Source organism: Eptatretus burgeri, chromosome 23 (assembly GCF_056783735.1).
Source record: "Eptatretus burgeri isolate ZD-2024b chromosome 23, Ebu_testis_v1, whole genome shotgun sequence".
NCBI lineage: Eukaryota > Metazoa > Chordata > Myxini > Myxiniformes > Myxinidae > Eptatretus > Eptatretus burgeri.
The window spans coordinates 900,353-928,027 of record NC_140983.1 but is presented as its reverse complement, the minus strand read 5'-3'; the positions used below and the strand labels follow the sequence as shown (position 1 = coordinate 928,027).

At 47.4% G+C, this 27,675-nt stretch overlaps 2 protein-coding genes across 6 annotated transcripts in view; both read left to right on the top strand.

The window, feature by feature from the left end:
• The window catches only part of LOC147007922 (uncharacterized), a 197,282-nt gene that overhangs the window by 90,203 nt on the left and 79,404 nt on the right, over positions 1–27,675 (top strand). The window lies entirely within an intron of this gene.
• LOC147007925 (nidogen-1-like) lies at positions 96–27,675 on the top strand. Of its 5 annotated transcripts, XM_085865991.1 has the most exons (18): positions 124–745; positions 4,107–4,222; positions 6,087–6,276; positions 6,784–6,918; positions 10,199–10,266; positions 10,352–10,456; positions 11,024–11,156; positions 14,666–14,896; positions 16,390–16,515; positions 18,484–18,624; positions 20,893–21,018; positions 22,531–22,631; positions 23,484–23,607; positions 24,196–24,370; positions 24,574–24,731; positions 24,901–25,024; positions 26,558–26,664; positions 27,466–27,675. In XM_085865991.1, the coding sequence occupies exons 2-18, from the start codon at positions 4,142–4,144 to the stop codon at positions 27,543–27,545; spliced, it is 2,205 nt and encodes a 734-aa protein (XP_085722117.1). In that variant the 5' UTR covers positions 124–745; positions 4,107–4,141; the 3' UTR covers positions 27,546–27,675. The 5 variants fall into 5 exon arrangements, 4 of the variants coding, with proteins under 4 accessions (XP_085722118.1, XP_085722117.1, XP_085722116.1 ...); XR_015053731.1 differs by having other exon boundaries at positions 118–745; positions 10,199–10,456; positions 10,956–11,156; positions 24,901–26,340; positions 27,466–27,483; XM_085865989.1 differs by having other exon boundaries at positions 126–745; positions 10,199–10,456; positions 10,956–11,156.

Here is a 27,675-nt window from a genome sequence, read left to right as displayed (position 1 = left end):
TTTCATTAATCGTTCGTTGAATTAATCGTTCTAACAGCTTCTAATTCATTCTAATTCTAATTAATTCTTCTTCTACTTCTAATTAATCGTTCTAACAGCTTGGTTGAAGTGATTCTTTTGTTTGATATTGGGTTGATTGATGAATAAAGGGAAATTATAGACCTGTTCTTGACATCTTGCGTCGTGTGTGTGTGTGTGTGTGTGTGTGTGTGTGTGTGTGTGTGTGTGTGTGTGTGTGTGTGTGTGTGTGTGTGTGTGTGTGTGTGTGTGTGTGTGAACGTACATGATCCTTGCTGTGATAAGCCATTATATTTGTTGATGATTTTGTCTCTCCTAATTACAGCATTGTAACTCAAGGTCCGGGGTTCGAGTCCCGACAAATTTAAGCACATGTCATATTGGACTCATAGGAGACTTGTTCCATTCTCTTCGTGGTGCCGAAGACTCATCTCAAGCTTGGAGGTTACAACGGTGGTCTGGATTGTCTCATTGGGCCCCCTCATTGGCCTGGTCTGCTCGCCACGTCGTCTCGTTCTGAGCAGACCAATCTGTGGCCGACACCCAATGGAGGACAGATAAACAGAGGATGTAATTGATGGTGCATTACATCTTCCTGAACTCCTATTGTCTCTCCACAGACAAAGGGTGGTTTCTGCAACATTGGACGAGGAGCTGGGAGAATACTTCCTTCCACTGGAGGCGAGATTTCGCAGCATCACGACCGTGCTTCCAAAATGTCTCACAGGTAATGTCTGTCCTCGTGTACCACTTGGACAATAAGCTGGATTTGTGAGAAAGGTTATTCCTGCAGGTAACTCCTCCAACGGCACTTAGGACCAGACATCAATTGCAAAGCGTACTCCAACATAATACACTCAAATTTATCTTTGCACACACACACACACACACACACACACCTTTCAGGTCACGCACCTCATTTGCTGCACGCATCGGATAGGTCAGAGGTCATGTACTCGATAGCTTCGAGCTTCCTTACCCATTAACTTGCCCGCTCTTACCTGTGCTTACCTGTTCGTGTTCCTATCTGAAGCGACGGCTCATGACACCCGGAACTTCTTCCTGGAATGCAAATCCGACCAAAGGCAACCTCAGATCGTCCACAAAGCTTGGAACGAGTTTGTGTCCACTCTCTGGAGAACCAGAAAACAACATCTGGGCAACCTCAAGGCTGAACTCTCAAACCTGTCTCCTTCTTCCAAGACCTGCTGGTGCCTTATCAACTCTGTCTCTGGTGTATGCTTCCCTCCATCCCTTACCTCACTTCAAATGGCATCACGGCTGACGGAAGGCCGAATGCCTCAAGTCTGGGTTTGCTTCCAAATCTTGTGTACCCAACCCCTCACTCCCTACATCGAGCCTACCCTCAACGACCCAACTGATCCTGGATACTGTGTCTTCCCCAATTCAGAATATGGAGAGGTTTCTGCAAATCCTCGACTCATATTCTGCGACGGGCCCAGACGACGTGTGTCCTGAAAACGTGCTCTGCCGCTCTTGCTCATTCTCCTTCTGTTCTGTTCACTCGATCATTCTCTCTGGGGTCGTTACCGTCTACTTGGGAGTTAGCCAACATTACTACAACGCACAAACACTCTTAACTGCAATCCTATTCCCTTGCTTCCAATTACAAGCAAGGTCATGGAATCTATCATTGGAAATGACATCAAACCCTTCCTTTTCTCCACCGGCCTGATCTCAGATTGTCAGTTCGGTTTCAGACCGGATCATTGCACCTTGGACATGCTGCTTCTACTCTCCCAACAATGGATGGAGGCCCTCGATCTCACGCATGAGATCACTGCCGTCTCTCTGGACATATCTCGAGCATTTGATGCAGTCTGACACCCTTCCTTGGTCCTTTACTGATGACTCCTCGATTTGCCGCGTCATTTCTCATCCTTCAGACAGGCAGCAGCAGCCTTGTCCCTTTCTGAATACCTTGATGGAATCAGGATCTGGTCTCACACTTGGAAACATGTCGTTCAACATCGACAAATCTCACACACTCGCCCCGTCTCTCTGAAAGGACCGCTTATCAAAGCCTTCCATCCGCTTCCTCAACAAACCACTTGCAGAGGTGCAGACACTCAAACATTTGGGCCTCACCGTCAGCCATGATCTTTCTTGGGAAGACCACATTTCCTTCGTCACGCAGGGTGTTTCCTTGGAAAAATCTGAACTTTCGACAACCGACAAGGCCTTCGTTCGCAGCTTCATGGAGTGAGCACTGCTCTCCTCCTTTGGACCGACTCCCCAGCCTCACACTTTGCCCCTTCTTGATGCCGTGGAAATCAAGACTCTCAGAATCATTGCGACGTCCCACGACGAACCTGAGTGTCTGTGCCTGTTACTTTCACATCGCAGGTAGGTTGGTGGCCTCTCTGTGTTCTTCTGCCTCCATTTTGGTCTCGCACCCTCTGCCCTCTCTTGGCTCTGTCCCTCCTAGGTTTCTGCGTGCCGCACAAAGTCTGCCAGTAACCGTCTTCTTGGTAAACTACCCGTATCCAGGCTCACTGCTCACCTCCACTCATTGAATCAACTTCCTCAGTCTGCTCAGTCCCATTCTTCCCTCCAGGGCTTCAAGGCAGCTGTTCGCCAACGACCTCAGGTCATCCCCCATCCATACTCATGATCTCTTCTACCCCCCAAATGACCCCATTCATCAAGCACTCTATTTTTTTGTCACAAGGTTATTGTGATCCCCCCACCCCCCTTCCTCTTCTTGCTGTGTTTCATAAATCTTGCGTGCGGCTTCATCACTCCCAAGTGTCCTTCTCCCACTTTCCATGAGCTCTTCCATGAGCCTCGACCATGCATACAAAAAAAAAAGAAACTTTCAATCTCATAACCTTGAAGATGTCGATTGTTCTCGTCATGTCCATTTAATCCACAGGTTCACTGATGTCTCCTGACGTCTTCGTCCTGCATGTGATTGATGCGGCTCTTTTTCACGAGCCCTCGACTCGGATCAATGTGAAATTAAAAGATCGGTGAAAGAAAATAAATAATTCAACATCGACTTTTACTTGAACAGTGGAGGTCGTTCACATTGGCTCAAGTCTTTCACGTTGTTGTTCTTGTGGACTTTTTTGTTTCACAGCCTACAGTTTTCATCGAAACTTCCTGAAACTTGGCATATATATGTGGACATATCCTGTGCAGAGAGTAACCATCTCCGATTTTGAAAATTCCTCCTAGAAAAAATCGTTATGACGTCAAAATATCTCCGCTAATGGAAATCGCTTAAAAAATTATCTCCGAAACTCGGCAAGCTTTTTGAATTCTGATTGCGGGAATCGAACAGGGCATGAGCAGAGATAATTTATCGCAAACCTGATACATCACAATGACGTCATATTCGTTTTTATGACGTCATCATGAAGAGGACGAGGATCTCAGCTCAATTGAGCTTGTATTTTTTTTTTGTTATTTTACGTGATTCTTCACCTTTGAGGGACGGGGCCAAAAGCGATATATCGCACAATATCTCAAAAAGTTACGGACGGATTCGGACGAAAATTGGTGAATGAGTTGGTTCGGTGACAGCAACAAGCTGATTCGAATTTGATTCACGTCCGGATTCAGATCCGGCTTCTCGGTGGGAAGCAAAACCTAAACTGCTGAACCTGCTGGAGGATGCGTTCTCCACCAAGTGCCGTTCTAGTTACCTTTCGAATCCAAAGGTGTGCAAGTGTTTAACTCCGCACCAGGAATTTGTGAGATCGTGAAATACCTGTCCACGGAGTTTATCGTCGGTTGATATTTTGAATCCAGACCAGGCAGCTCAAAAGTAAGTGCTTCACCTCTCTCGACACAATCCCATCAGATGTCACGATCCTCCATGGCGTGATAAAATTCTCACATCCCAAGGAATTTTTTTTCTTTCTCTTTCTGCATGGGCTTTCGATGGGAATCTGTGCAGTCGCAGCACGTAATGAAACCTAAACATCTCCCCGCCATGATGGCCAAAATTGGCAACCTTCGATACTTCACGTCACATACTTCACTTACCCAGGAAAAGAACGTTGAAAGTTTACATTTGTAAGTTTCTCGATGACGTGTCTCATCTCCCACACTCCCCACAGTGCCTCTTCCTGCTCCGGAACACATTCGGGTGAAAATGATGAGCAGCACCCTGACCGAGGTCACGTGGCAACCGGTGAACGTGCCATTGTTCAGGGGCAGTATTATGGGCTACAAGGTCAGTGCACTTGTCCAATAAATTATTTTTTCCTTTAAAGTGCATCACAGTTTTCAAAGTCACGTCGGAACTTCAATCATTGACTCTTTGTGTGCAAGTTTTGCCGGATCTCCTCGTTTTAAGCAAAGGAAGCAGCAACACTTGCAGGAAGATTTTGTTTTTGGATACAAAGTCAGGGCTCGTTGAAGATCTACAACACAGAACGGATAAGGATGAAACAGAACAAAAGAAACAGCAGAGAGAGAGGGGGGAGGGGGGAGGAATGCCAACAGCAGGACCGAGGGACAAAATAAAAAAGAGACGGACAACATGGCATGCGGGTCGGGATGAGGGGTGGGGGAAAATGCAAGGGGTGGGTAAGATTGATACAGAAGGAAACTCTCAGGAAGGAAAAACTGGAAATTTGAGGGGAGGCTGGTGTGGTTTAACGAGGGCAGAAAAGATTGTGTCTTTTAATTGGGGATGATCTGAGATGGTGGTGAACGGCTGTCTTGAAGACCTGGAGAAAACAATGAGATTGAAGAGAATGTGGGAGAAAAGAGGAGCAAATGAGTGGAGATGAGCAGTGATCCTGGATTTAGGTAGTCTCACCAGGAGACCAGGAGACTGGTGACATTTAGGAGCTTCCACTGCTGGTCCTCAGGAATCATGTTGAGAAACCTTTATCCATTCCTCCTGTCCATCAGCTTCCTTTGATGGCCCTCAGGGACCATGATGAGAAATCTTTATCCATTCCTCCTGTCCATTAGCTTCCCTTGATGGCCCTCAGGGACCATGTTGAGAAATCTTTATCCCTTCCTCTTGCCCATCATCTTCCCTTGATGGCCCTCAGGGACCATGTTGAGAAATCTTTATCCCTTCCTCTTGTTCATCATCTTCCCTTGATGGCCCTCAGGGACCATGTTGAGAAATCTTTATCCCTTCCTCTTGTCTGTTAGCTTCCACTGCTGTCCCTCAGGGACCATGTTGAGAAACCTTTATCCCTTCCTCTTGTCCATCATCTTCCCTTGCTGGCCCTCAGGGACCATGTTGAGAAATCTTTATCCCTTCCTCTTGTCCATCATCTTCCCTTGCTGGCCCTCAGGGACCATGTTGAGAAATCTTTATCCCTTCCTCTTGTCCATTAGCTTCCCTTGATGGCCCTCAGGGAATGTTGAGACCATGTTGAGAAATCTTTATCCCTTCCTCCTGTCCATTAGTTTCCCTTGCTGGCCCTCAGGGACCATGTTGAGAAATCTTTATCCCTTCCTCCTGTCCATTAGTTTCCCTTGCTGGCCCTCAGGGACCATGTTGAGAAATCTTTATCCCTTCCTCCTGTCCATCAGCTTTCCTCGCTGGCCCTCAGGGACCATGTTGAGAAATCTTTTTCCCTTCCTCCTATCCATCAGCTTCCCTTGATGGCCCTCAGGGACCATGTTGAGAAGTCTTTATCCCTTCTTCTTGTCTGTTCGCTTCCACTGATGGCCCTCAGGGACCATGTTGAGAAATCTTTATCCCTTCCTCTTGTCTGTTAGCTTCCACTGCTGTCCCTCAGGGACCATGTTGAGAAACCTTTATCCCTTCCTCTTGTCCATTAGCTTCTCTTGTTGAGAAGTGAAGTACATTACGTGTCATTTTTTTGTAGTCTTACTCTTCACACTTGTTGAAATTCATTTAAAGACCTTCACATTCGAACACACATCATACTTTGCGCAAATTCTTTTTTGGATTTACTTTCATTTATTTTCACAACATGCTCCAAAAGTTGTGCTCACCTCTGATCAGGTCTTTTTAGGCGGTGCATGGAAGTTGTGCTCACCTCTCTCCAGGTCCTTTTTATTTTATTTTATTTTAAACAATTCCTGTCCCTCTTTGTCTATTCCAGGCATCTTATTGGCGTTGTGGCGTTGAAGACAATTTATCACCGAACGTCACTTTATTTCCTGGGCTAATTTCGAAAGGTTACCTGGCAAACCTGCAACCAAACACCTTCTACAGCCTGACAGTGCAGGTCTACAACGGCACGTACGAGGGACCTCCAAGCATCGCGCATCACTTCGACACATTTCGAGGAGGTGTGTGATCTGAGCATGGAAACGTGTTTCTTCCACAACCACACATGTGTATATCAATGTCATCAACTTAATTATCTTCACAGGTGTGCAGTCCCACAGGTTATAGGTCCAACCGGGGGGTTCGCGTTCGGGGGTTCGGGTTCAGGTTCAACTTACCATCAGCCTTTCTTGTTTCTGCAGTTTCATTGGTTCATTTTTATTACAAAACTTCAGAATTATTTGTTTCATGTGGAGTATCTCATTTTGATATCTGTGTAGACTACTCATAAGTCATGGCAATATGGAGGAATTAACAATTTAAGTGCAGACAACCCCACCTCCCCGACTTTTCCCCCACCTGATACCTAAATCCCCCTTCTCTCCCATTTTTCCTATCTCTTCCCAAACTTTTTTCCATTCTCTCCCCAATCCTCCCCTGGACCTGCGGCTCCAACTGCCACGTCTGTGTGCCGAAATGAATCACACTCGTGCACCGTTTGTTGTCCACATTGTTTCAATCCGACACAGAGCGAGTGGTCGAGTTTTGTTCTGGAGATGGCAGGCCCTGCTCTCCAAAAGCATCTTGTCATTCCCACCCGACGGGCCAATGCTGCTCCTGCAACTGTGGTTACTATGGTGATGGCCATCTTTGTTTGTCACAAGGTACCCAATCTTTTAAAATTCTCCTTTGAGTTCAACTGCCTGTCTTTCACTTTGTCCCTGTTCTGATGTAATAAATGACTATTATTTCTCTGTTATTATATTGGTATGATTGGCCATGTAATATGTATCTTTCCATAGGGTTAGGGTTGTTCAGGCTATTGACAGTGTTCATTTTTCCCTCGACACACAAGGTTTTCTTCCGTCGTTGTACCCGTCCACCGACGCAGATCGACACGAGGCTTTCAGCAGCGAGATTAGTTCATTGTTCACACTCGAGTCATGACATTACAAATCAATTTGTTTTGGCTTTTATTTTGCGTTGACGCTCTCTGATTTCAAATATATATATATATATATATATATATATATATATATATATATATATATATATATATATATATATATATATATATATATATATATATATATATATATATATATATGTGGTTCACCTGGAGGGGTTCAACAGGTAGATGTTGAGGCCAAATTTCAGAGCGCTTGGTGCATTGGTTTTTCACGACGCAGGTCATCGATGCTTGACCTGAACTTGTCGACAATCTTGTCGCTCAAAATGTCGTAATCAAGCGAGAAAGGCCGAGAACATCAAATCAGCGATTAAATCACCTTTCTGGCTCACATTCTTAAAGTTATTGCAGAAATGCTTCCGGTTCCGGGTTTTGAGGCGACGGCTGGTTCTCTCGGGGATCTCTGCCGACTTTCTCGAAGTTAAGTTTGCCGTCGTTATTCGTCGCCTTTTGACTGTTTATTTTGTGACCGACGTGTTTACTGTGTGTTCCTACTTCGGTTTTGTTTCAAAATTTGTGCTATTTTGTGAGTTTTCGGCGATCTTGTCTTGTCGGGTTTCCTTGAGGCCTTCCCGTCTTTCCCGGTCGAGATGCACGATCGTTTTTATTTGTTGTTTCTCCCTATTATCATCAGTTCTTATTTTCTCCACATTTCCCACCACCCCCCCCCCCTTCCATCCCTCACAACTACACCCTCTGTTTCTTGTCTTGAAATTAAAAAAAAAACAAAAAAACCCTTTCTCCCTCCATTCCTCTTCCCCACATATCCATGAGTACCGACTCTTCTTCCTCCTCCTGCCGTCATACCATCTTCCTTCTATTTCAGCCGACCCACCTGTACCGTTACCTTCACAATTTCTTTCCACAACCTTCCTTTCCCTAATCTTACCGAATCTTCAAAAATCCATCAAAAAACAAAAATTCCCTTGAATCCTTTCTACCTATACACCTCCAACAACCACGTGTTCCTCGACCCCTTCTTCTTCCTGTTACTTTTCATCGACCCTGTCCTAACATCCGTGGGCTCCATTGTAACCTCACAGATATCTAACTCTCTCTCAATCAGTACACTTGTCAACATCTCAAACATGCTCCTTCCTTTCCTGTCATCTCACCTCCCCCTCTTCCCAACCCCTCAAATCTTGTACCTCCTCCTGCCCACTCCCTTCTTCACCATACCACCACCAAGTCTCATCTTTCCCATCTCCCCACCTCTCCCATCGCCCTCCTGCAGCTTGGCCATGCCTACTCTTATTGTCTCCCCTCCCTCTCACAGCAATGGAAGGAGGACCTTAATGCCAGTCATGAAATCAGAGCCACATCCCAAGACATCTTGCGTGCTTTTGACACTGTCTGGCACCCTGCCCTGTTCACCAAACTCTCTTCCTATGGTATCCAAGGACATCTCCACTCATGGCTCGCAGACTTCCTCTACTGTCGCAGCCAACGTGTGGCCCTAAAGACCTCTCATCCCCTCTTCCTGTCCAGGATGGAGTTCCTCAATGCAGTGTTCTGGGCCCTGTTCTTTTTCTGGTTCTCATCAATGATCTCTCCGACTTCTGGAACATCCTCTATATCTCTTTGCTGATGACTCCACCCTCTGCCGTACCATCGGTCATCCCTCAGACCGGCAAGCAGCAGCTTCTTCGCTCACTGCAGATCTGGATAAAATCACAAACTGGTCCAACACGTGGAACATGTCTTTCAATCCGGATAAATCTCACACTCTCACTTTGTCTCTCTGAAAGAACCGTCTGGACCCCCCCCTCCCCCCCCAAAACTCCATCTACTTTCTCAACAATCCTCTTGAAGAAGTTCTTTCATTCTGGGTTTCATGATCTGCCATGATCTTTCCTGGGAAAACCACATTTTCAACTTGGCCTCCAAAGCAAGTCGCCGACTGGGAATCCTCCATCGTGCAAAGTCCTTCCTCGGCCCACCTGAGCTCCTGACCATATACAAAGCTTTTGTCCGCAGCCTGATGGAGTACTGCTCTCTCCCCTCTGGGCTGGTGCTCCTGCCTCCCACCTTTCTCGGCTTCACGCTGTGGAAACCAAGGCATCTCGGATCATTGGCATCTCCTACGGTGAGGCTGAGTCTTTGGGTCTCTTACTCTCTCACCACAGGCAGGTCGGTGACCTTTCTGTCTTCTACCTTCTCTCCTCTGGCCTCGCCCCCCCACCCCCATGCTCTGTCTGCGATATGTCTCCCCCATAATTCCGCAGGACGCTCAAGGTCCGCCAGCAACCCCCTTCTTGTAAAACTTCCAAAATCACGAATCACTGCTCACCTTCACTCTTTCATTCCTCTTTTTTCCCGCCCTTGGAATAAACTCGCACACTGTCTTCAATCCCATTTTTCCCTCCAGGTCTGAAAAACAGCTGTTCACCACCATCTCATATCTTCCCCTATCCAAAACCTCGATCTTTTCTACCCCCGTTAATCCACCCCAAGCCCACCTCCTTCAAATTCCCTTCTTTCCTTCCTGAAAGTCCCTGTGATGTCCATCTTGTTTACCCCGTGTTCCCCGCCCATCCCTCTCCCTTCCACAGATCTCCCAATGTCTCTGTTGCCCACTGGGTTTTTTTCTGTTCCCTCTCCCGCCCCTCTTGTCTCATGCTGCCCTCGTTGACCGTTTCTGTGTGTTCGCTCTCATGTGAGCCTCGAGGTTGTGCTCACCTCTTTTACCAGGTCATTTTGGAGTTGGTGTATTGAGGGTGTGCTTGCCTCTCTTTCTGCGAAGTCCTTTAATTGAGGTTTGCAGAAGTTGTGTTCCCTTGAGTGTAAACCTGACTGCAATGTAACGAGTGAGGGCACCCTTTCACTGTGAGATGATGGGCCGCCACTGGGTGGGATCATGAGGCCACAATCAGTGTGTGGATTATTTTTAATGGACATTATTCCAATTAATTAAATACATGACATGATGGTCGGTTGTGGAATTGAAGTGAAATTTCCGAGTGTGTATCAAACAGGGCTGCCCCAGCGGGTGACAGGAGAAGTGAGAGGACGTCTTTTCCTTGGCGATTCGACATCACTCCAGGTGGACATCTTTGGTGCGCACCTACACGTGAATGCGCAGGTCAGGGACGGACGCCAACACACAAACGTAACCCTGACCTCCGCAGAATTACTCGGATGGTCGTTGTTGCCGCTGTTTGGACTCACAGACGTTACGAGCTGGATGTTTGCTCTGGAGCGGCCGGGCACGGAGAATGGATTCAACATCACCGGTCAGCAATGTCTCACTTTTTATTTATTTATTTGTGTACAAAGTCAAGGCTCGTGGAAGAGCTGGAACACAGAACGGATCAGGATGGAGCAGAACAAAAGGACAACAGAAAGAGAATTGGGAAATATCAACAGCGGGGCTGAGGGACAAAACAGACAGAGATGGACAAACAAGGGATGCGGGTTAGGACGAGGGGGAGGGGAGAATGTAGGAGGTGGATAAGATGGATACAGATGGATACTCTTCCGAAAGAAAAACTGGAAATTGGGTGGTGGGGGGGTTTGGAGGGGTGGTTTAACGGGGGCAGAAAAGATCATGGTTTTGGAGAGGGGATGACTTGAGATTGTGGTGAACATCAGTCTTGAAGACCTGGAGGGAGGAATGAGATCGAAGTGAATGTGGAAGTTGGTTCCACAGGTGAAGATCTTATATTTCTGCATGCCCTTTTTGAACACTGCACCCAGATCCATAACATTGCAAACAACTCCGCTCCCTCACAGGTGGGCGCTTCACGCGCACCGCCGACGTCACCTTTCTGCCCAGAAACGAGAGCGTCAGCATTTTACAGATCCTCGAGGGTGTGGATGAGCACGGACGTCTCTCCATGAACACATCGATATACGGACATCTTCCCATCACACATCCGCCTTATCATGTGACCGTTGCCGAGTACGAGGAGGTTTACCACCATCGCCCAAACGGTGAGCCATCGCGCGGTTGCCGTTTCCTCTCTGACTGTCTGACTGCGATACATTCGGTCGTTACTTATCCAATCTCAACCAAACTAGACAGGAGGACTAAGGGTCACACGATGGAGGTTGTCGCAACTTCATTTGCCGCCCTCCCCGAGGTCGTTTTCTGCCTTGGACGAAATCTGTGTTAAGGTGCACATCCGTGTTAAGATAGGTAAGAACGGGAGGAAACCTGGGCTGTGTTCAGTTACCAAGCAGCTAGCTAGCGCTTGCGAAGCCTGCCGTTCATTACCAACGGTTTTGAATGGAGTGCTTAAGCCACTTGGTGATTGCTCTGCAAGAAACTTGGAAACTGAACACACCTGATTTTCCTGAGGCCCGATCCGAGATGTACTGTAATCTATATGTACCCCAGAGAGGATCATAGCATGACCTCTCCTGCTGCTCCCGTAGGGAATGGACTAGTGTCCCAAATTTAGGCTCATGGTAAAAAGGAAGCAGACTGTGGGACAGTTGAGCCACAGTTGGACACAAATGAATGATGAGCGACCAAGAAAATAGATAGAGAGAGAGGGGGGGTGGAAATAGCAACGCGCAATTAATAATGTTGTGTTCGTTGGGGTTAGTGGAGGAAGAAAAGATCACTGGTCGGGATGGGGGATGTCGTGACACAGTGGTGTACATGCTTGAAGACGTGGAGGGGAAGAGTGTGACCGACCGTCTCCAGAAGGGATGGAATAGGAACAACATTGAGTGCCGATGTTCGGAAACCCTGCACAGTATTTTAGGAACCTCACCGTGAGGTTACCGGAAGAACTCGTGCCTCGGTTTGGGTTTGGGGAAAACGACAATAGAAGAGTGGGTACCTGTGTACGGAGGAGAGAACACAGCACACATGTGATTCTTGTGATCCAATCGGGTTGGGGCTAAGGTTATGGGAACCCTAATCTGCAAGATTGTCTTACATTCGCGTTCTCATTCGGAAATACCAGAGGATGAAAAGGCCCGACCTTGATTAAACCTCGATGTATTTACACTGAGAGAGCTGTTTGTACCTCTGCGGACAAAGTATCCGGAGGCATTTTGTTTTTGTGTGTCCGTCTGTCCGGCTGTCTATCAATCCGTGATCGGTTTTCGTTCCCGCTATAACTCAAGAACGGCTGAAGGGATCGAATTCAAAATTGGTTCAAAGTATGTGTAATGATGCAGAGATGAACTGATTAGATTATGGGATCAAGAGGTTAAAGGTCAGAGGTCCTGTTGGGTAAAAATTCTGTTACTGCGGTAACTTCTGAACCAATGATGGGATTTTGACCAAACTTGGTATAAATACAGCGCCTGTAGAAAGTCTACACCCCCCCCCCCTTTCAAAATTTTCACCTGTTGTTGCCTTATTGTCTTGAATTAAATCAGAGTTTTTCCACCTTTATTCACAAATCGTAACCCACAGCTTCCAAGTGAAAAACAAATTCCACAAATTTTATAAAAATTAATCAAAAAATACAAAACGACAATAACTTGGTGGTTTAAGTGTCCACCATCGTGTGTGGGTCGTAATCACAATCGTAAATGAGCTCAAGTGTAACCAATCCACCTTGAAAATCACACACCAGGTTAATTAGCCTCCACCTGTGTTAAATTGTACTGATTCTGATGATTTCAGAATATAATCAGCTCTTCCTGTAGGTATCCTCTGCTGTGTAGTGCATTTCACAGCAAAGACTCAACCATGAGCACCAAAGAGCTTTCAAAAGACCTCCGGGATAAAGTTGTGGAAAGGCACAGATCAGGGGGTGGGTATAAAAATATTTCAAAGGCTTTGAATATCCCTTGGAGCACAGTCAAGACAATCATTAAGAAGTGGAAGGCGTATGGTACCACCAAGACCCTGCCTCGATTAGGGCAGGCCGTCCCTCCAAACTGGATGACCAAGCAAGGAGGAGACTGATCAGAGAGGCCACCAAGAGGCCAATGGTAACTTTGAAAGTGCCACATGCCTTTATGGCAAAGATTATTCACTGTGGGCATGTGACAACAATATCCCAAGCACTCCACAAATCTGGCCTGTGCGGTCGGATGGCAAGAAGGAAGCCATTACTCAAAAAAAGGCAAACCTTGAGTGCCGTTTGAGGTGTGCAAAAACACTCTGGAGATTCTGAAGCCATGTGGCGAAGGTTTTGTGGTCTCACAAAACAAAGATGGAACTTTTTGTCCCAAATGCAAAACGTTACGTTTGGCACAAACCCAACACATCACATCATCCAAAGAACACCATCCCTACTGTGAAGCATGGTGTTGGCAGCATCATGTTATCGGGAAGTTTCCCATCTGCATGGACTGGGACACTTGTCAGGATAGAAGTGAAAATGGGGCAAAATACAGAAGAATCCTGGAGGAAAACCTGCTGTCCTCTGCAAGAAAGCTCAAATTGGGACGGAAGTTCACCTTTCATCATGACAACGACCCGAAGCACACAGCTAAAGCTACACTGGAGTGGGTGGGGAACAAAAAGATAAATGTCCTTGAGTGTCCCAGTCAGAGCCCCGACCGAAACCCAATCGAAAATCTGTGGCATGACTTGAAGATTGCTGTCCATCAACGTTCCGCACACAACTTCACTGAGCTTCAACGGTTTTGTCCAGAAGAAATGGGCAAATATTACTCAATCAAGGTGTGCAAAGTTGGTGGAGGCCTATCCCTACAGACTCACACCTGTAATTGCTGCCAAAGGTGTTTCCACCAGGTATTAACTCAAGGGGGGGTGGACACCATCCAACCAAGATATTCCAGTTTTGTATTTTTAATCAATTTTCTGAAATTTGTAGAATTTGTTTTTCACTTGAAAGTTGTGAGTTACGATTTGTTAATTAAGTTGTAAAAAAATCTGATTTAATGGGATTTAATTCCAGGCTCGAAGGCAACAACAGGTGAAAATTTTGAAAGGGGGGAGAGGGGGGTGTAGACTTTCGATAGGCGCTGTATATGTCATGATGAAAAAATGAACCGATTCGATTTTGGCATCAAGAGGTCAGAGGTCATGTCAGGTAAGAATGTAATACTGGAGAAGAGCTGAAGAGATTCAAATGAAATGTAAATATGTCCAGATTAGATATCGAGATCAGATGTTCTTGAGGGTTTGGGTGAAAGTTCGAGGAAGGAAAAGACTTCATGCGTGTGGAGAGCATTATCGGTGGATGTCGCGACGTCGAATCGTGTCCACTTCATGTTGATTCGATGATTGTATTTGATTTTGAATACTTTATAAGCACGGTGTCAATCCTCAGCCTGAATCAGTTCGGCCTGATGAGCCTCACCTGGCAAATTGACTTGTTGATGTTCAAACTTAGATGGAGCTGCTCCGTTGCCGATGAGAATGGAGTTCAGAAAAGAGAAAAACAACTGTACTGATTATTAATTAATTAAATAAACTAAAACAAAGGAAGCAATCAGCACAACATAGCTCGCTTGTTACATTCTGTCTTTACGTCTCAGCTTTCATTTACCTCTTCCACCCGCAGTCCTCACGTCAAGCTCAACACGAGAGTACACGGCGGATTTCGGACACGGTCGGCGTGAGACATTCCAACAACGGTGGAGACAGAAAGTCACTTGGAACGCGTGTCCGCATGGTGTCCGGTTCCACACCATGTCCACGCAGCGCCTCTCCGTCAAGAACATCGACGCGTCGTACGACGCCGGTGAAAATGTTCTCCGCTACGCCTCCACAAGCACCATCAGCTCGGCGACAGGTGAGACGGACTGCCACGCACATACTCCAGGTGCTCTCGCTGCCACTGTTACGTCACAGCACGAGGTGCTTATCATTCACTGCACGTCTCTCGAGGTCGCTCGGGACTGTGCAGTGGCCAACGTGGGCCGGTTCGAGCTGTGCACAACCGGCCAGTCGACGTCATCATGCCGGTGAAGTCAGAAAAGAAGGAATTTTAAAATGGCAGACATTCCTGAGTCTGTGCAGACAAAGAGTTTGTCTCGGTGCTGGCAGGTCACATAAGTGCAGCAGCTAGTTAACCTGTGGTCCGATGAGTCCACGCAGCTCCGGTTGAATTCCTGCAGACCTAACGAAACTGTATCTCAATCTCTTGTGAGACTTGAGGAAGCACGGTGTTCACAAGAGCGCTGTCCTGTACGCGTGAGAAATCACAGGCGGTCACCCCCTGGGTTAGGGGACCTCTGGGGTCACGGTCGAGGAAGCTTTGATTCGTTTCAAATAACGTTTATCGATGACGTTTGGATCCGCCGTTGGTAACAGTGTGGAGTTGGAGTAATAAAATTGTCATCACCGCCGTCAACTCCAAAACAATTGTTTGATGAATTTTTTATTTAATTCCAAAAACATGACAATCTGCAGACTGAGTTGTAAGCTCGTGAATGTTACCGCAAACCATGTGACAAACCGGTGCAGAGTAAGCAACCATCTCGCCATTTGTGGAGGCAAACAGTCGGAATTCCTTCTTGTTTTGGCCCGTGTTGAGGTCACGAGGCCACCGCGTCTCATGCACACACTCCGGGGTCATGATGTCCCCTGTCGGGATGACTTCCCGGTGTGAATTCACTCGTCCTGACCGCTTTCCCCCGTCTTGGCCAATGCCTGTCCCCTGCGTCCGATGACTGGTCATGTATTGTGTTTGCCCAGTGGCGGTTTCCTGGTTGGTGTGAAGCAGATCTGATGCCTTCAATTAACTTTTTACAACCATTAAAAGTTCAAGTTTGCCATGTCACAGACACACACACACACATACACACACACGCGCTTCTCCTTTCAGCAATAGATGCAAAAATCGAGTATAATTTCTCTTGTACACAGCCCTCACAGCTCCCGTAGCCCCCCGTCCCCATCCCCACCCCATCATGATTAATAGTAAATGTCATCATTTTAAACTTACCCTGTGCATGTACAAAACCCCCCAGATATGTCTTTCCTATTGGTGTTCAGAAGCACCTAATCCAGAAACACAGTGCAATCACCGGTAGCGATCCGTCGGGGGGGTTTGTGTAGCACACGTCCGTCCACCCGGGCCTTGCACAAACCCACATGGTCGGGAGTTTGTAGTCTGAGCAGCTTCCCGTTTGGCGAGCCGAGGAAGTTCTCCAACTCTTTTTGCTGTGCGGAGGCACGGCCCTTTCTCTCAGGTACTTCCCTGGGTATTTTTGGTTTCTTTTCGAAGCTTTGTGACGTGTGTGTGTGTGTGTGTGTGTGTGTGTGTGTGTGTGTGCGTCACAGTGGAAAATCCTTGTGACGATGGATCACATGATTGTGACAGTGACGCCCACTGCCTGCCTCTGCGGGGTCAGGGCTATGCCTGCAAATGTGGTGTCGGTTCCACAGGAAGTGAGAGAGTTTGTTATGGTAAGTATACCTTTACACACACACACACACACACACACACACACACACACACACACACACACACACACACACACACACACACACACACACACACACACACTTCCTTATTTGGCCTTTTTGAGGTTTCCTCGGCTGATGGAGCGTGCGCGACTGAAGCCTCTTGGTAAACCTACGGCAGGTGCATGATGGATGTAGTGATGACCTCACCCCTTTGAGGTGGTTGGGGGAGGGCTCGGTCGACTAAATATTATCTCTGGAGGTCCTCGTTGACGTGCTCGGGAGATCAACACATAACCCGTGCGCGGGTGACGTCACGCGTGCAGTCAGATGTGACCGAGCGGAGTCATCATCTGAATACTGGCGCCGATTTTTAAACAATGTCACCTGAATTGCGCAGGTATGCTGTTTCAAATACGCCATCACTATGCTGAGGGAAAGAGGGGTTGCACAGGTTGCCGACTACTGCACAGCACAAACAGATGTTGCCATCTACTTCCAGGCGAGGGCTGAGGGGCAGGAAAACTAACAGAGGAATATTTTTGCAAGGACCTAAAGAAAATATGGCGTCGAGGGACAAGAGGAATTCAGGTCTGGTGTGAGATAGCGTGCTGGTGGTTTCCTCTTTCAGCAGCAGGCCACATAAATGGCGGCGCACCCGTCAACCACGCCACTCACCAAGGTGGGCCCCCACGAACGGCTCTTTTCATTCTCCCCCTCATCTTTCCACGTCGATGATGACACAATCTCCAACGACACAATTCTTACTTTCAATCACGCGGTTCGTCCGTGCGGCCTCGCGGACAATCGCATGATGTTGAGATCCTGTGTTATGTGGAGGGGAAAGTGAAGCTGGTGGAGATCACAGAGTAGGAGTTGTGTACAGAGATGATAGTTGCGGCAGGAGAAGTCTGAGTCAGTCGGACAAAGGGGCTGTTGAGTGTGTGTACGAGAGAGAGGGGGCTCAATCCTTGAGGAGTGGAGGACAGGGTTAATTGTGTCGATATGGAAGGGGAAGGGCAGGGGCATCACGCTCCGAAGTCATGGTACGAAGGTATTGGAGAGGATTCTGGATGGGAGGATCATGAAGAGTGCGGAGATGGACGTCGGAGAAGAGCAGCAAGGATTTAGAAGGGGTAGTGGGAGGACGTATGTTGTACGCTGACGATCTGGCTGTTTTGGTGAAGAGTAAGCAGGAGATCTAAGAAGTACTGGGATAGTGGAAGAAGGCATCTGGGAAACATAAAAGGGAAGATCAGAAGAAGAATAGGATTTACTAACAGAAAGATATCCCCCTCATAGAAGTGTCGGTTTCGGTGGGATCCTGATGCCATTACATGATCGGTGTTTTGAAGGGGTTCGCGGTTGTCGGAAATTTTGGGTTCATTTTACCAACGTGAGTGACAGAAAACAAATCTACCACTAACCCATTAACTAATAACACAGTGGGTTAATAGTTAAAATCATAGCACGAGAGGAGGTTTCCGGGTTTACCCGCTGAGGTGTGTCAGTTCAGCTGGGTTAAGATGTCTGAGATTTTAGCCGTACATTCCGGGCAGTGTCTCCACACTTTGGTGAGTGCTCCAGCATTATCCTTTTCCTACTACTCATCTCTCTCTTGCTTGGAAGAAGGGCTCATTCCTGAAACATCATCTCACCTTTCATCTCACCTTGATTTGGCATACCTCCAGGTGAACGATTGGTTTTTACTTTTCCGCTGATGCAGAACAACTCCAGTCTTTATTTGCACTTTATAGATCGAGTCTTCCTAAAGACGATGGAAATCTGCTCTTTAATAAGGACGAGTTACCCGTTGTGGTGATGATGAATCATTCATCCGGCATCGATGGAGGTTTGCGGAAACACCACTCCACCTTCTGAATGACCAAGTGTGGCCTTGCCATTGCCCAACCCCAAAGAATACCCATGGTATTGTTTTCTCCTGTTGACACTGACTGTGCTGTTTTATAGAAAACCTACCTGTGGACTCGTGTCACACCTCGACACCTGGATGTGACTCCACCGAACGTGCACGCTGCATTTCCACTGGGCCGACGACACTTCGCTGCAAGTGTCTTCCTGGATTTACAGGAAGCGGACGTGTCTGCTTAGGTGGGACCCCATCGGTCTTCTCTTTCTCGGGCGACTTGCCTTATCGTGTGGACTCACTTCACGTTGGCTATTTTGTACCTCATCCTGTCATCCGGCAGATTCGTGTGTGTTCCTTTCCTGCTTGCTTTCCTTCTCTCACCATTATTTCCTCAACATGCTCCTTCATCCCCTAACTTATTACCTCCTCCACCAAAGGTGGAAAGGGGTTATGTCTTCACCCCTGTGTGTGTCTGATTGTCTGTCTGTTCCTTGCAGAATCGAACATTCGCAAGAGTGTTGGTTGATCTGGTCCGTGATTCTGTCTGTTTGTCCGTCAATCGCCTGCAGGTCACAATTTCAAACCGACCTTCACAAAGACCACCACGTGGGAGAGTTGGTCACACGCAACAAGCCTTTTTGGGTTTTGAGGTCAACATCGGCCAAATTTCTAAAATTGTCAAGTTCCATCCGATTGACTTCAAATTTGAAGAGGATTTGCATTTCAGGTCAATGACTCCAACCACCAATTGTTTATAAAGGTCAAATTCGTTTGAGGAATTTTCGCACAAACCATTTACTGTGTTGCATGACATCTGAAAAAAAAGTCGTGGATGGACAGGTTGGGTGTGTGATTAGGACGAAACCTGCAACATAACAAAAGGAAGAGCAGGAAAAGAGGGAAACGCCAACAACAATAGACGGAGACGGACAAACAAGGGACGAGGGGTCGGGAAGACCGCAAGTGGTGGACAAGATGGATGCGGAAGCAAAATTTTAGGAGGGGTGGAGGGTGGTATGTCTAACAGGTCGAGAAAAGATCATGTTTTTGGATGGGGATGACCTGAGATGGAGGTGAAAATCTGTCTTGAAGACCTGGAGGGAAGAATGAAATTTAAGAGAATGTGGAAGTTGATTCCACAGGAGGTGAAAAAAAAACAGAGGAACAAATGAGTGGAGGTGAGCAATGATCCTGGATTCCGGTAGCGTCACCATCAGAGAAGAAGAAGACATACACCAAGTCTTTGAAGAATTTGTGATTTTGTCAATGTCTGAAGAGAGGGAAGAGTTTGCAGCCTGTCTGCCTTCTGCACGTTGAGGAATATCACGGCAGAGTGCGGAGTCATCAGCAAATGGCACCACAGCCGACTCCGCGCATGAGAAGGCAGAATGCCTCAATTATATATTTGCTTCCAAATATTGTTTCTCCAACCCCTCACTCTCGGTACTCATCCTTACCTTTGGTACCCAACTGCTCCTGCACTCCGTCGTTTTCATCTGAGAAGGTGGAGAAGGTTCTTTCAACCCGAGACTCTGACTCTGCTCCTGGACCAGACGGCATCAGCTAACGAGTCCTGATAACCTGCTCCAGGATTCCGTTGAGAGCCAACGTTGGCTACGAGAGTCGAATAAGTCGTTAAGCCACGTGTGGAGTTGGCCTTGGATGTAAAAGCAGAAAATATGTCCAGAGAGACGCTTCGATCCCATGTCTGACATTGAGGGCTTCCATCCATTGTGGGGAGAGTAGAATCAGCATGTCCAGAAAAGGGTGACCAGGTCTGAATCCAAATTGGTGATCTGAGATTTGGCCATTGGAGAAGATGAAACATTTGATGTCAGTCGTTTTTGTGCCCAGTGCTCTTCTTCGAGGGAATATGGAGGAGTAATTACACATGGAATCAGGAATGTCCTAAAGTGGGACATCTCTGTTAAGCAGGTAGAATCTGAAGAAGCTGCAGCCACCGACATGGAGGATCTGCCATGTTGGACTGGAGCCCGATCATACTGGTTTCAAGGGCCTGCAGAGAGGGAGATATAGTAAGTAGTGACATCGGGTGAAGGAGTGGAAGTGGTGACAGAGGGACAGTGTTGTCAGAGAAAGAAGTAGCAGTGGAGGCAGTAGTAGTGGTGCTGGTGAAGACGAAGGCTGGGTCGGGGGGTGGTGCAATCATGTAATTGTCTATTCTATCAATAAGGCCGAGTGTTACAATCCATGCTCACATTACACCAATTACCTCTGCAATCCTGATTGGTGCAGGCCTGGGGGGTTCACAAAACCCTGGATGGGCCTTTCTTCACCTTCCCCTGAATCCTCACCACCTCTTGCTGTCAAGGCTTCGCACTTGATTCTTCTCTTATAATTTGTCTTCCCAACTCTTGATTGTTCTCTTCTAATTGCCTCACCGCCCACCACCTGATTTCGTATACCTCAACAACGCATACCATCACCTCACCACACCCAAGCTTACCTGCCACACCTGGCTGTCCCACGTTTTGCCGCTCGTGTGGTAGATATCAACGAGTGCTGGAGCAACCCGTGTGACCGAAACGCAGTTTGCGACAACAACGCGGGATCTTTCAGCTGCCACTGCGAGTCCGGGTTTGTCGGCGATGGATTCAAATGCCTCCCAGCACCCGGTATGTTGTTTTGATGAAGTTCATTCGATGCAGGTGTGAAAGGTGTGATTTCATCCGATGGGGTTAGCATCTCAGTTGGGATGAAATGTCCCACACATTCCTGCTCCACAAATGTCTGCCATTACGATTGCCTGCCACTCGTTTCGTTGGACACCTGTTGGAGTTGTACACCTGATTTGGCGTGTTCGTATTTTCCGACAAACCTGCTTGTTTTGATGTTCCAGAGTCTTCGTGGAGCGTTGGTGTTGCTTGGGAAGGGTAGTGCAGCATTGTTTATCTGTGCTCCGTCCTTTTAAATGCTGGACCTCGAGCAAGTAAGCAGCACGTTCCATCTCCAAAAGTCTTTGTGATGACTCGGCCGGGGGTTCGAACCACCGACCTCCCAGAATCAGACTGTGCGCTCTCACCACGACACCACCGAGGCGGGTGTTCTTGAAATACAGGGCGATAATTCATCGGTGTTGTTGTAGAATTTTGTAGTTGACGTATTAACCGACTCGATGTAAAAACTGTAACTCAAATGAAAGCCACAATTAATTCACTGTCCACAACGGAAAGTACATTACATTAAGATAATTTTATTTTAACTTGGTACCGAGGAGTTCAAAAATACTGAGATGTTATACATCCACAATGATTTGCACGAAACTCAGATGACATTTTCTGGCATTTATATACTTTGAAGGGAGCGGAGAGGGGTCTGATAAGCATATCGGCAAAATAATTCAAAATGCAATACGTGTCTCCTTGGTGAAAAGCGAATGACGTAATCATGGCAAAAGTTGGTGTTGTCAACCAGGTCACTTTGTTCCGTAGCAAGACATTCCTTTTATCAACATTTACGTCAAAAGACTCTTGGCGAAAGGGAAGCATCACTGACAGCCAATTTGAGTTATAGCATAACAAATTAAATTTATAAAGCACCAGCAACAATTATAATTGAGAGCACATTAATGTAATTATTTTCTCCCACAGTGTTTTGAGAGGATCGGTTCCTTCAATGATCCAGCAACACCGGACAATACACCGCCAGGAAGTGGGATCGATCCCTTTGGCGACATCATGGAAACAGAGAGTTTGATTTTTATCAATATCCCCACGTTCTTTGGAAAAAAAAAAAATCGCAAGCTCAAATGAGCTAAGATCCTCGTCCTCTTTATGATGACGTCATAAAAACGAATATGACCTGTTCGCATCATGATCATGTTCGCAACGGATGACCTGTCCGCATCATGATGGTACATCGAACGATGATTGTACTTCGTGATGATTTTGTTTCATCAAGATGGAGCATCAGAGCCGTCGGAGGGCTCAGTATGTTTGTCCCCGACGTAGTTGAGGCTTTTTCCGACCCGCATCACGGTTACACCTCGACGTGTTTAACAACGCGGGTTTGCGTCATAACCCGGGGTAACCTATCAGGATAACCTATTGATGTGAAGGCATTGAACGACGTTGAATTTGAACATTTACACTGCCTTCTAACTCTGCCTTTCATTTCACAATCAACAGATATCCCTGCGCTGCTGATTGGGACTTCAAGCCAGATCCTTCGTCTTCCCTTGGATCGTTTCAGCTTCAAACCGGGAACGCGACCCGCGGTCATTGCCGACGTAAGATCAATTTTACTCTCACGCAAGGGCTCCATACTCTGTGATATTTATGAGGACCATCGATCATGGAAGAAAGAAAGGTCATCCTGAGCTCACAAATGCTGGTAAGTTTCATCCTCAGCTCAGGAACCAGGAAAACAGCATCCGTCCAAACTCAGCATTGAACTTTCAAAACTCGTCTCCCCCTCTAAAACCTGGCAGGGCCTTGTTAAGTCAGTCTCCGGAGTACACTCCGCTTCCTTCCCTTCCCTCTCTCCAGATGGCATCACAGCCGACTCCGCTCGTGAGAAGGCCGAATGTCTCAATCCTGTGTTTGCTTCCCCAACCCCTCGCTCGAGGTACCCACCCTCAGCAATCGCACGAAACTGCTCCGGGACTCTGTGACTTTTGCACCTGAGTTGGGAAAGGTTCTTTGACCCCTCGACTCCGACTCTGCTTCTGGACCGGATGGCATCAGCACACTTCTCCGAAAAAAAAAAAAAAAAACTTGCTCTGCTGCTCTTGGACATCCTCTCTCTGCCATTTTCACCTTCTCGTTTGCGCTCGGTCATCTTCCATCCGCTTTTAGATCCGCCATCGTTACTGCGTTGCGTAATCTAGACTGGCCCTCGGTGGAGTCCCACCGATAGATGACCGAGCCGTCCTTCACTTCCTCCACTCCAACCCGGACCTTCTGTGAAAGCCCTTCCTCACCTCCTCGACAGATACTCTCAGCTATTGGCAATTCTCCTGACTGTTCTTGCGTAAAAGCTGAAGCAAAATACCTGTTTATACAAGACTTGATGTGGGATGTTTGTTGTGATGATAAAAGTACAAGTCTAACTTTATGTGATTTTGTCTCCCTCTACGCAGACATCTTTTCTCATCGGCATTGCTTTCGACTGTGTGGACAACATGGTGTACTGGACGGACATTAATGAGGAAACCATCACTCGTGTACCACTAAACGGAGGTGAACCCGAGGTCATCGTCACAGGTACGTCGAGAGGAACCATTGTTCGACACCCAGACAAACAAGTTGGGGACATGGATCTCAACGTCGTCGTCCCCCCCCCCCAGACGTAGACCTTACGGGTGGTAATGCCGGTGTCACGTGACCACATTGTGCTCACTTCAGCCCTGACAGTTAGCATTCCAAATTTGGCATCCATCACGAACACGAAAGGTGAAAACTGTTGCATTGACTCCACTGTTATAACTACAGTGACAACCACAATTATTTCCCACCTTCTTGCATGGTCGACCAGGGAATGTTTTGGCCCAAGCTTTTCACGAACCGGCTGGCCAGGCCTGACGAATGACTGAAGGTGCAAATAATTTGTAATTTGTTCAGAGTTCCCGGCGATTACTCGCCGACTCTTAGTGAAACACACCTTTGGGATCTTTAAGGTCCACCAGCTACTGTGAGAAGGTGGGACACCCCACCGAACGTCAATCCGAAGGACGGTGTCATTTGTGCAGCGACGCTCCACCTGGACAGCACCCCAAGTCCTGACAGTTGAAATTGGTGTTGGAAATCGAATCCACAATTTATCATGCCTGTCTGTTTGTCTGTCCGGACCAGGGGTCGAGTTCCCCATGGGACTTGCGATCGACCACCTGGGCCGAAACTTGTTCTGGACAGACATTGGAAGGAATTGCATCGAGGTGGCAAAACTTGACGGCTCGCAGCGCCGGGTTCTGATCGACGACGACGGCTTGATAAGTCCAGTTTCCATCGCTATCGACCCAGAACAAGGGTAAGGATCCGTCGCTGTGAGTATCTCAGTGGCGGTCTTCATTTAAACACCTGACTGGTCGTTGAATGGTCGTTTGTAAGTCGTCCGGTCGGACTCATTTATTCACGGACGTCTTGTGGTTGCATCGCGTGGCTACAGACGTGGAATGCGACCCCAAGTCCCACTGTCTTGACATGAGCACGTCGTTTTCATCAACATGTCAGTTACCTGTACTGGGTGGACTGGGATATGGTGGGAGCGGAAATCGAGAGGGCACACCTGGACGGCTCTGAGCGACGTACGCTCGTCAATCAAGAACTGGAAGAACCGAGAGGCCTCACCTTCGATCCGTACTTACGCGAACTCTGTTGGGTAGATGCCGGTTGGTCTTTCACCCCCTAAATCTCACAGCGTTCTCATGTTTCACTTCATTCATATTTCAGCGTTAAAAATGCCACTTTGGTGTTTGGATTGTACCTGTGTGCTCAAAATACTGTGGAATTGTAATTACAGGTAAAGGGGCTTGTTCTCTTTCTCCGTACCGTGTGCAGGTATAAAATGGTTGGTGTGCATGGACCCAGAAAGCGGTACACGTCGGTATGTCGTTTTCAACATTGACCAACCCAAAAGCCTGACGGTCTTGGCGGGGTATCTGTATTATACAGACTGGCATGGGTAAGTGTCCAGTGATTTTGTCTCCCAGATCGAGGCTCATGAAAGAGCGAAGTGGGGGTGGAGGGGGAGAAAGGCCAACAACACTGACAGTGGAATCGTGGGGCAACAAACAAGGAGGGGATAAAAGAACAGGAAAAACGACGAGGAATTGGAACGGAGAGCACGAGGCCCGGACAAGCATGTACGAACCCAGCAGGAAAAATACACGCGAAGGCGCACATGGAGAACCGTAAACACATGACATCAAAAAATTTACAAAATAACAAAACCTGTTGGAAAAAATTCACATTCCTGAACAGGTATCCTCAACGTCCAAGAAGAGCCACTCAAAGCGGTGCCCCCCCCCCCGTTTGTGCGCTCCCGCGTTGCGCGGTCTGTACTCGAGCTCTGGAGTGAGCGAAGATTTTGGAAGTTTAACCCCGGAGGAGGTTACCGGAAGAACGCGTGCATCCTTGGAGTTGCTGGAGAGGGTCGGAGGACTTTCAGAGCAGAAGGAGCAATGTCGGAGAATAGACATTGAAAACAGAGAAACCACCGACCTACCTGTGATGTGAGAGAAACGCTTCTTGTGCTTCGGCCTCATCATGAGAGATTCCAAGAAGGCTTCGACTTTTAGATTTCACATCCAGGAAAAACTGCTGGGGTGACGGCCCATGGTGGAGAGCAGCACTTCATTGAGCTACAGATAAAGACCTTGAATACTGTGAGTAGTTCTGATTTTCCGAATAAAGACTGGGATCGATGGAGGTTGTCTCGTCTGCGGTTGGCTTTGCAAGCCAGGTTTGCCCAGGAGAGGTGAGGCCGAGAAGTTCAAGAGACTACTTCCTTGAGCCTGGAAGTTGGAGGGTTCGTTCGATGACCCTTCACAGAGTGACAGGGTGACACGGTAAGATTGTCCGGGATTGAAGGACGAGTTACGTTTATCAGACTAGAGTCTGATCATCTCCAGATCAGGAGAGAAAGACACGGCTTATTGTCTGCCCAGCATAGAGATGTCGTACTGTACGAGACAATGTGGAGTTGTCCGCAAAAAGGAAGACGGAGTTTCCCAGAGCACAAGAGAGGTAATTAATATCGATGAAGAAGGAGACTGCATCCAAAATACGACCTTGGGGAACTCCAGCATCCACTGGCGGAGGGGAGGATAGGGTTCCATTGATGGCAACGCATTGACTGCGTGAGAGGAGGAAGTCAGAAATCCAGGAACGAAGCCCTTCGGTCCCACAGGCGGATAGCTTTGTGAGCAAAGCAGGATGCCAGTCTGTCACATTAGACCCACAGGGCAAGACCTTCGCACATTAGGCCCGTTACATCAGGTTTGAAGGGATGATGTACTGTATTTGTTCGTTGGGAATAACTTAAACAGGAAGTGACTGCTCGGATTTCGATGAACAATGAATACATTTGCACGCACATTGATCAATGCACCAAAGCCCCATCCATGGTAGTGTGTAAACAACATTGTCATGAACACATGGTACCTGATTCATGGCGTCCTTACGTCTTCCTGAACTGCCGTTCTCTCCCCAACAGGAAACGTGTGCTTTATACATCGTCGAACATGCAGCCGGCACAATACTTTCTTCCACAAATGTCTCAATTTCACACCATCACCACTGTGGTCACACAATGTCACCCAGGTGGGTGGGTAATCTCTGTCCTCATGTGCCACGCACACAGGTTTCTCCCGCATGTTTGTCTCCAGCAATGGCACTTCTTATTATGCAATGATAATTATTGTAAACAGTACTCCAAAACATCCACTGAAACTTAAGGGTTTACCTCCACACCTCTCCATTTGCTTCGCACTGGCACACTGGTTCTGGGGGTTCATTGAGTTCCAAAAGGTCAGTGGGTTTCTGAACTCGGAATCATTTGCATGTATTTATTTTGTTTATTTCTTTTTGTCCTTGTTGAACTGATTTAAGGGAAGATGATTGGATAATTATCCTTAATCTACTTTGGTTCTGACGTGTAATCCAAACTTCCTCCCTCGACTCACGCTGAGGGTCGTGGCATTGGCGTACTCGGCATGATTTCCAAGTGCATGTTGGCGAGAGAGTTTGGGCAGGAATTTAGAATTTGTTCAGGATGTCGGCGATAACTCCCCTACAATACGTGAAGGGCATCGTGGGGGGGTCTTTAACGTCTATCAAGCCATAACGGGACACCCGGCTTAACGTCCATCCAAGGGAGGACGCACCTTGGGATGCATGTCCTCTCCCTGTGAAGCACCAAGCCGGTAGTTTATAGTCGGGTCGGGAATCGGACACCGGCTCAACTGCTCCTCGGTAGGTGTGCCACCTACACCCCTTCCTGTCGGACGATGTGAGTCCTGTACAGTATACTGGAATCCAATGTTTTTATTAAGTACCGTCCAGTCAATTCAATCTCATCATCGTCGATGTTCCAGCCACCATTTTGTCTCTCCTTTATGCCAGGACAAAATGACTGCTCAAGGAACAATGGAGGCTGTACCCACCTGTGCCTGGCATCACCGCACGGACACACCTGTCGCTGACCGGATAATTTGCTGGTTGCACGAGTTTAAATTCCCAGGAGAATCAGGTTGAATGAAACCTTGCACGTTTGTTGGAACATTTTTTTTGGAATAAACTTTTCACGTGGAATTAATAAAGACTTCAACCACA

Excerpts from the sequence above, each read along its gene's own strand:
- LOC147007925 (XM_085865989.1), top strand. The coding sequence starts at position 4,142 with ATGATGAGCAGCACCCTGACCGAGGTCACGTGGCAACCGGTGAACGTG. Across the intron at positions 4,223-6,086 it reads GCAGTATTATGGGCTACAAG|GCATCTTATTGGCGTTGTGG; the intron begins GTCAGTGCACTT and ends TGTCTATTCCAG. Across the intron at positions 14,897-16,389 it reads CACCATCAGCTCGGCGACAG|TGGAAAATCCTTGTGACGAT; the intron begins GTGAGACGGACT and ends TGTGCGTCACAG.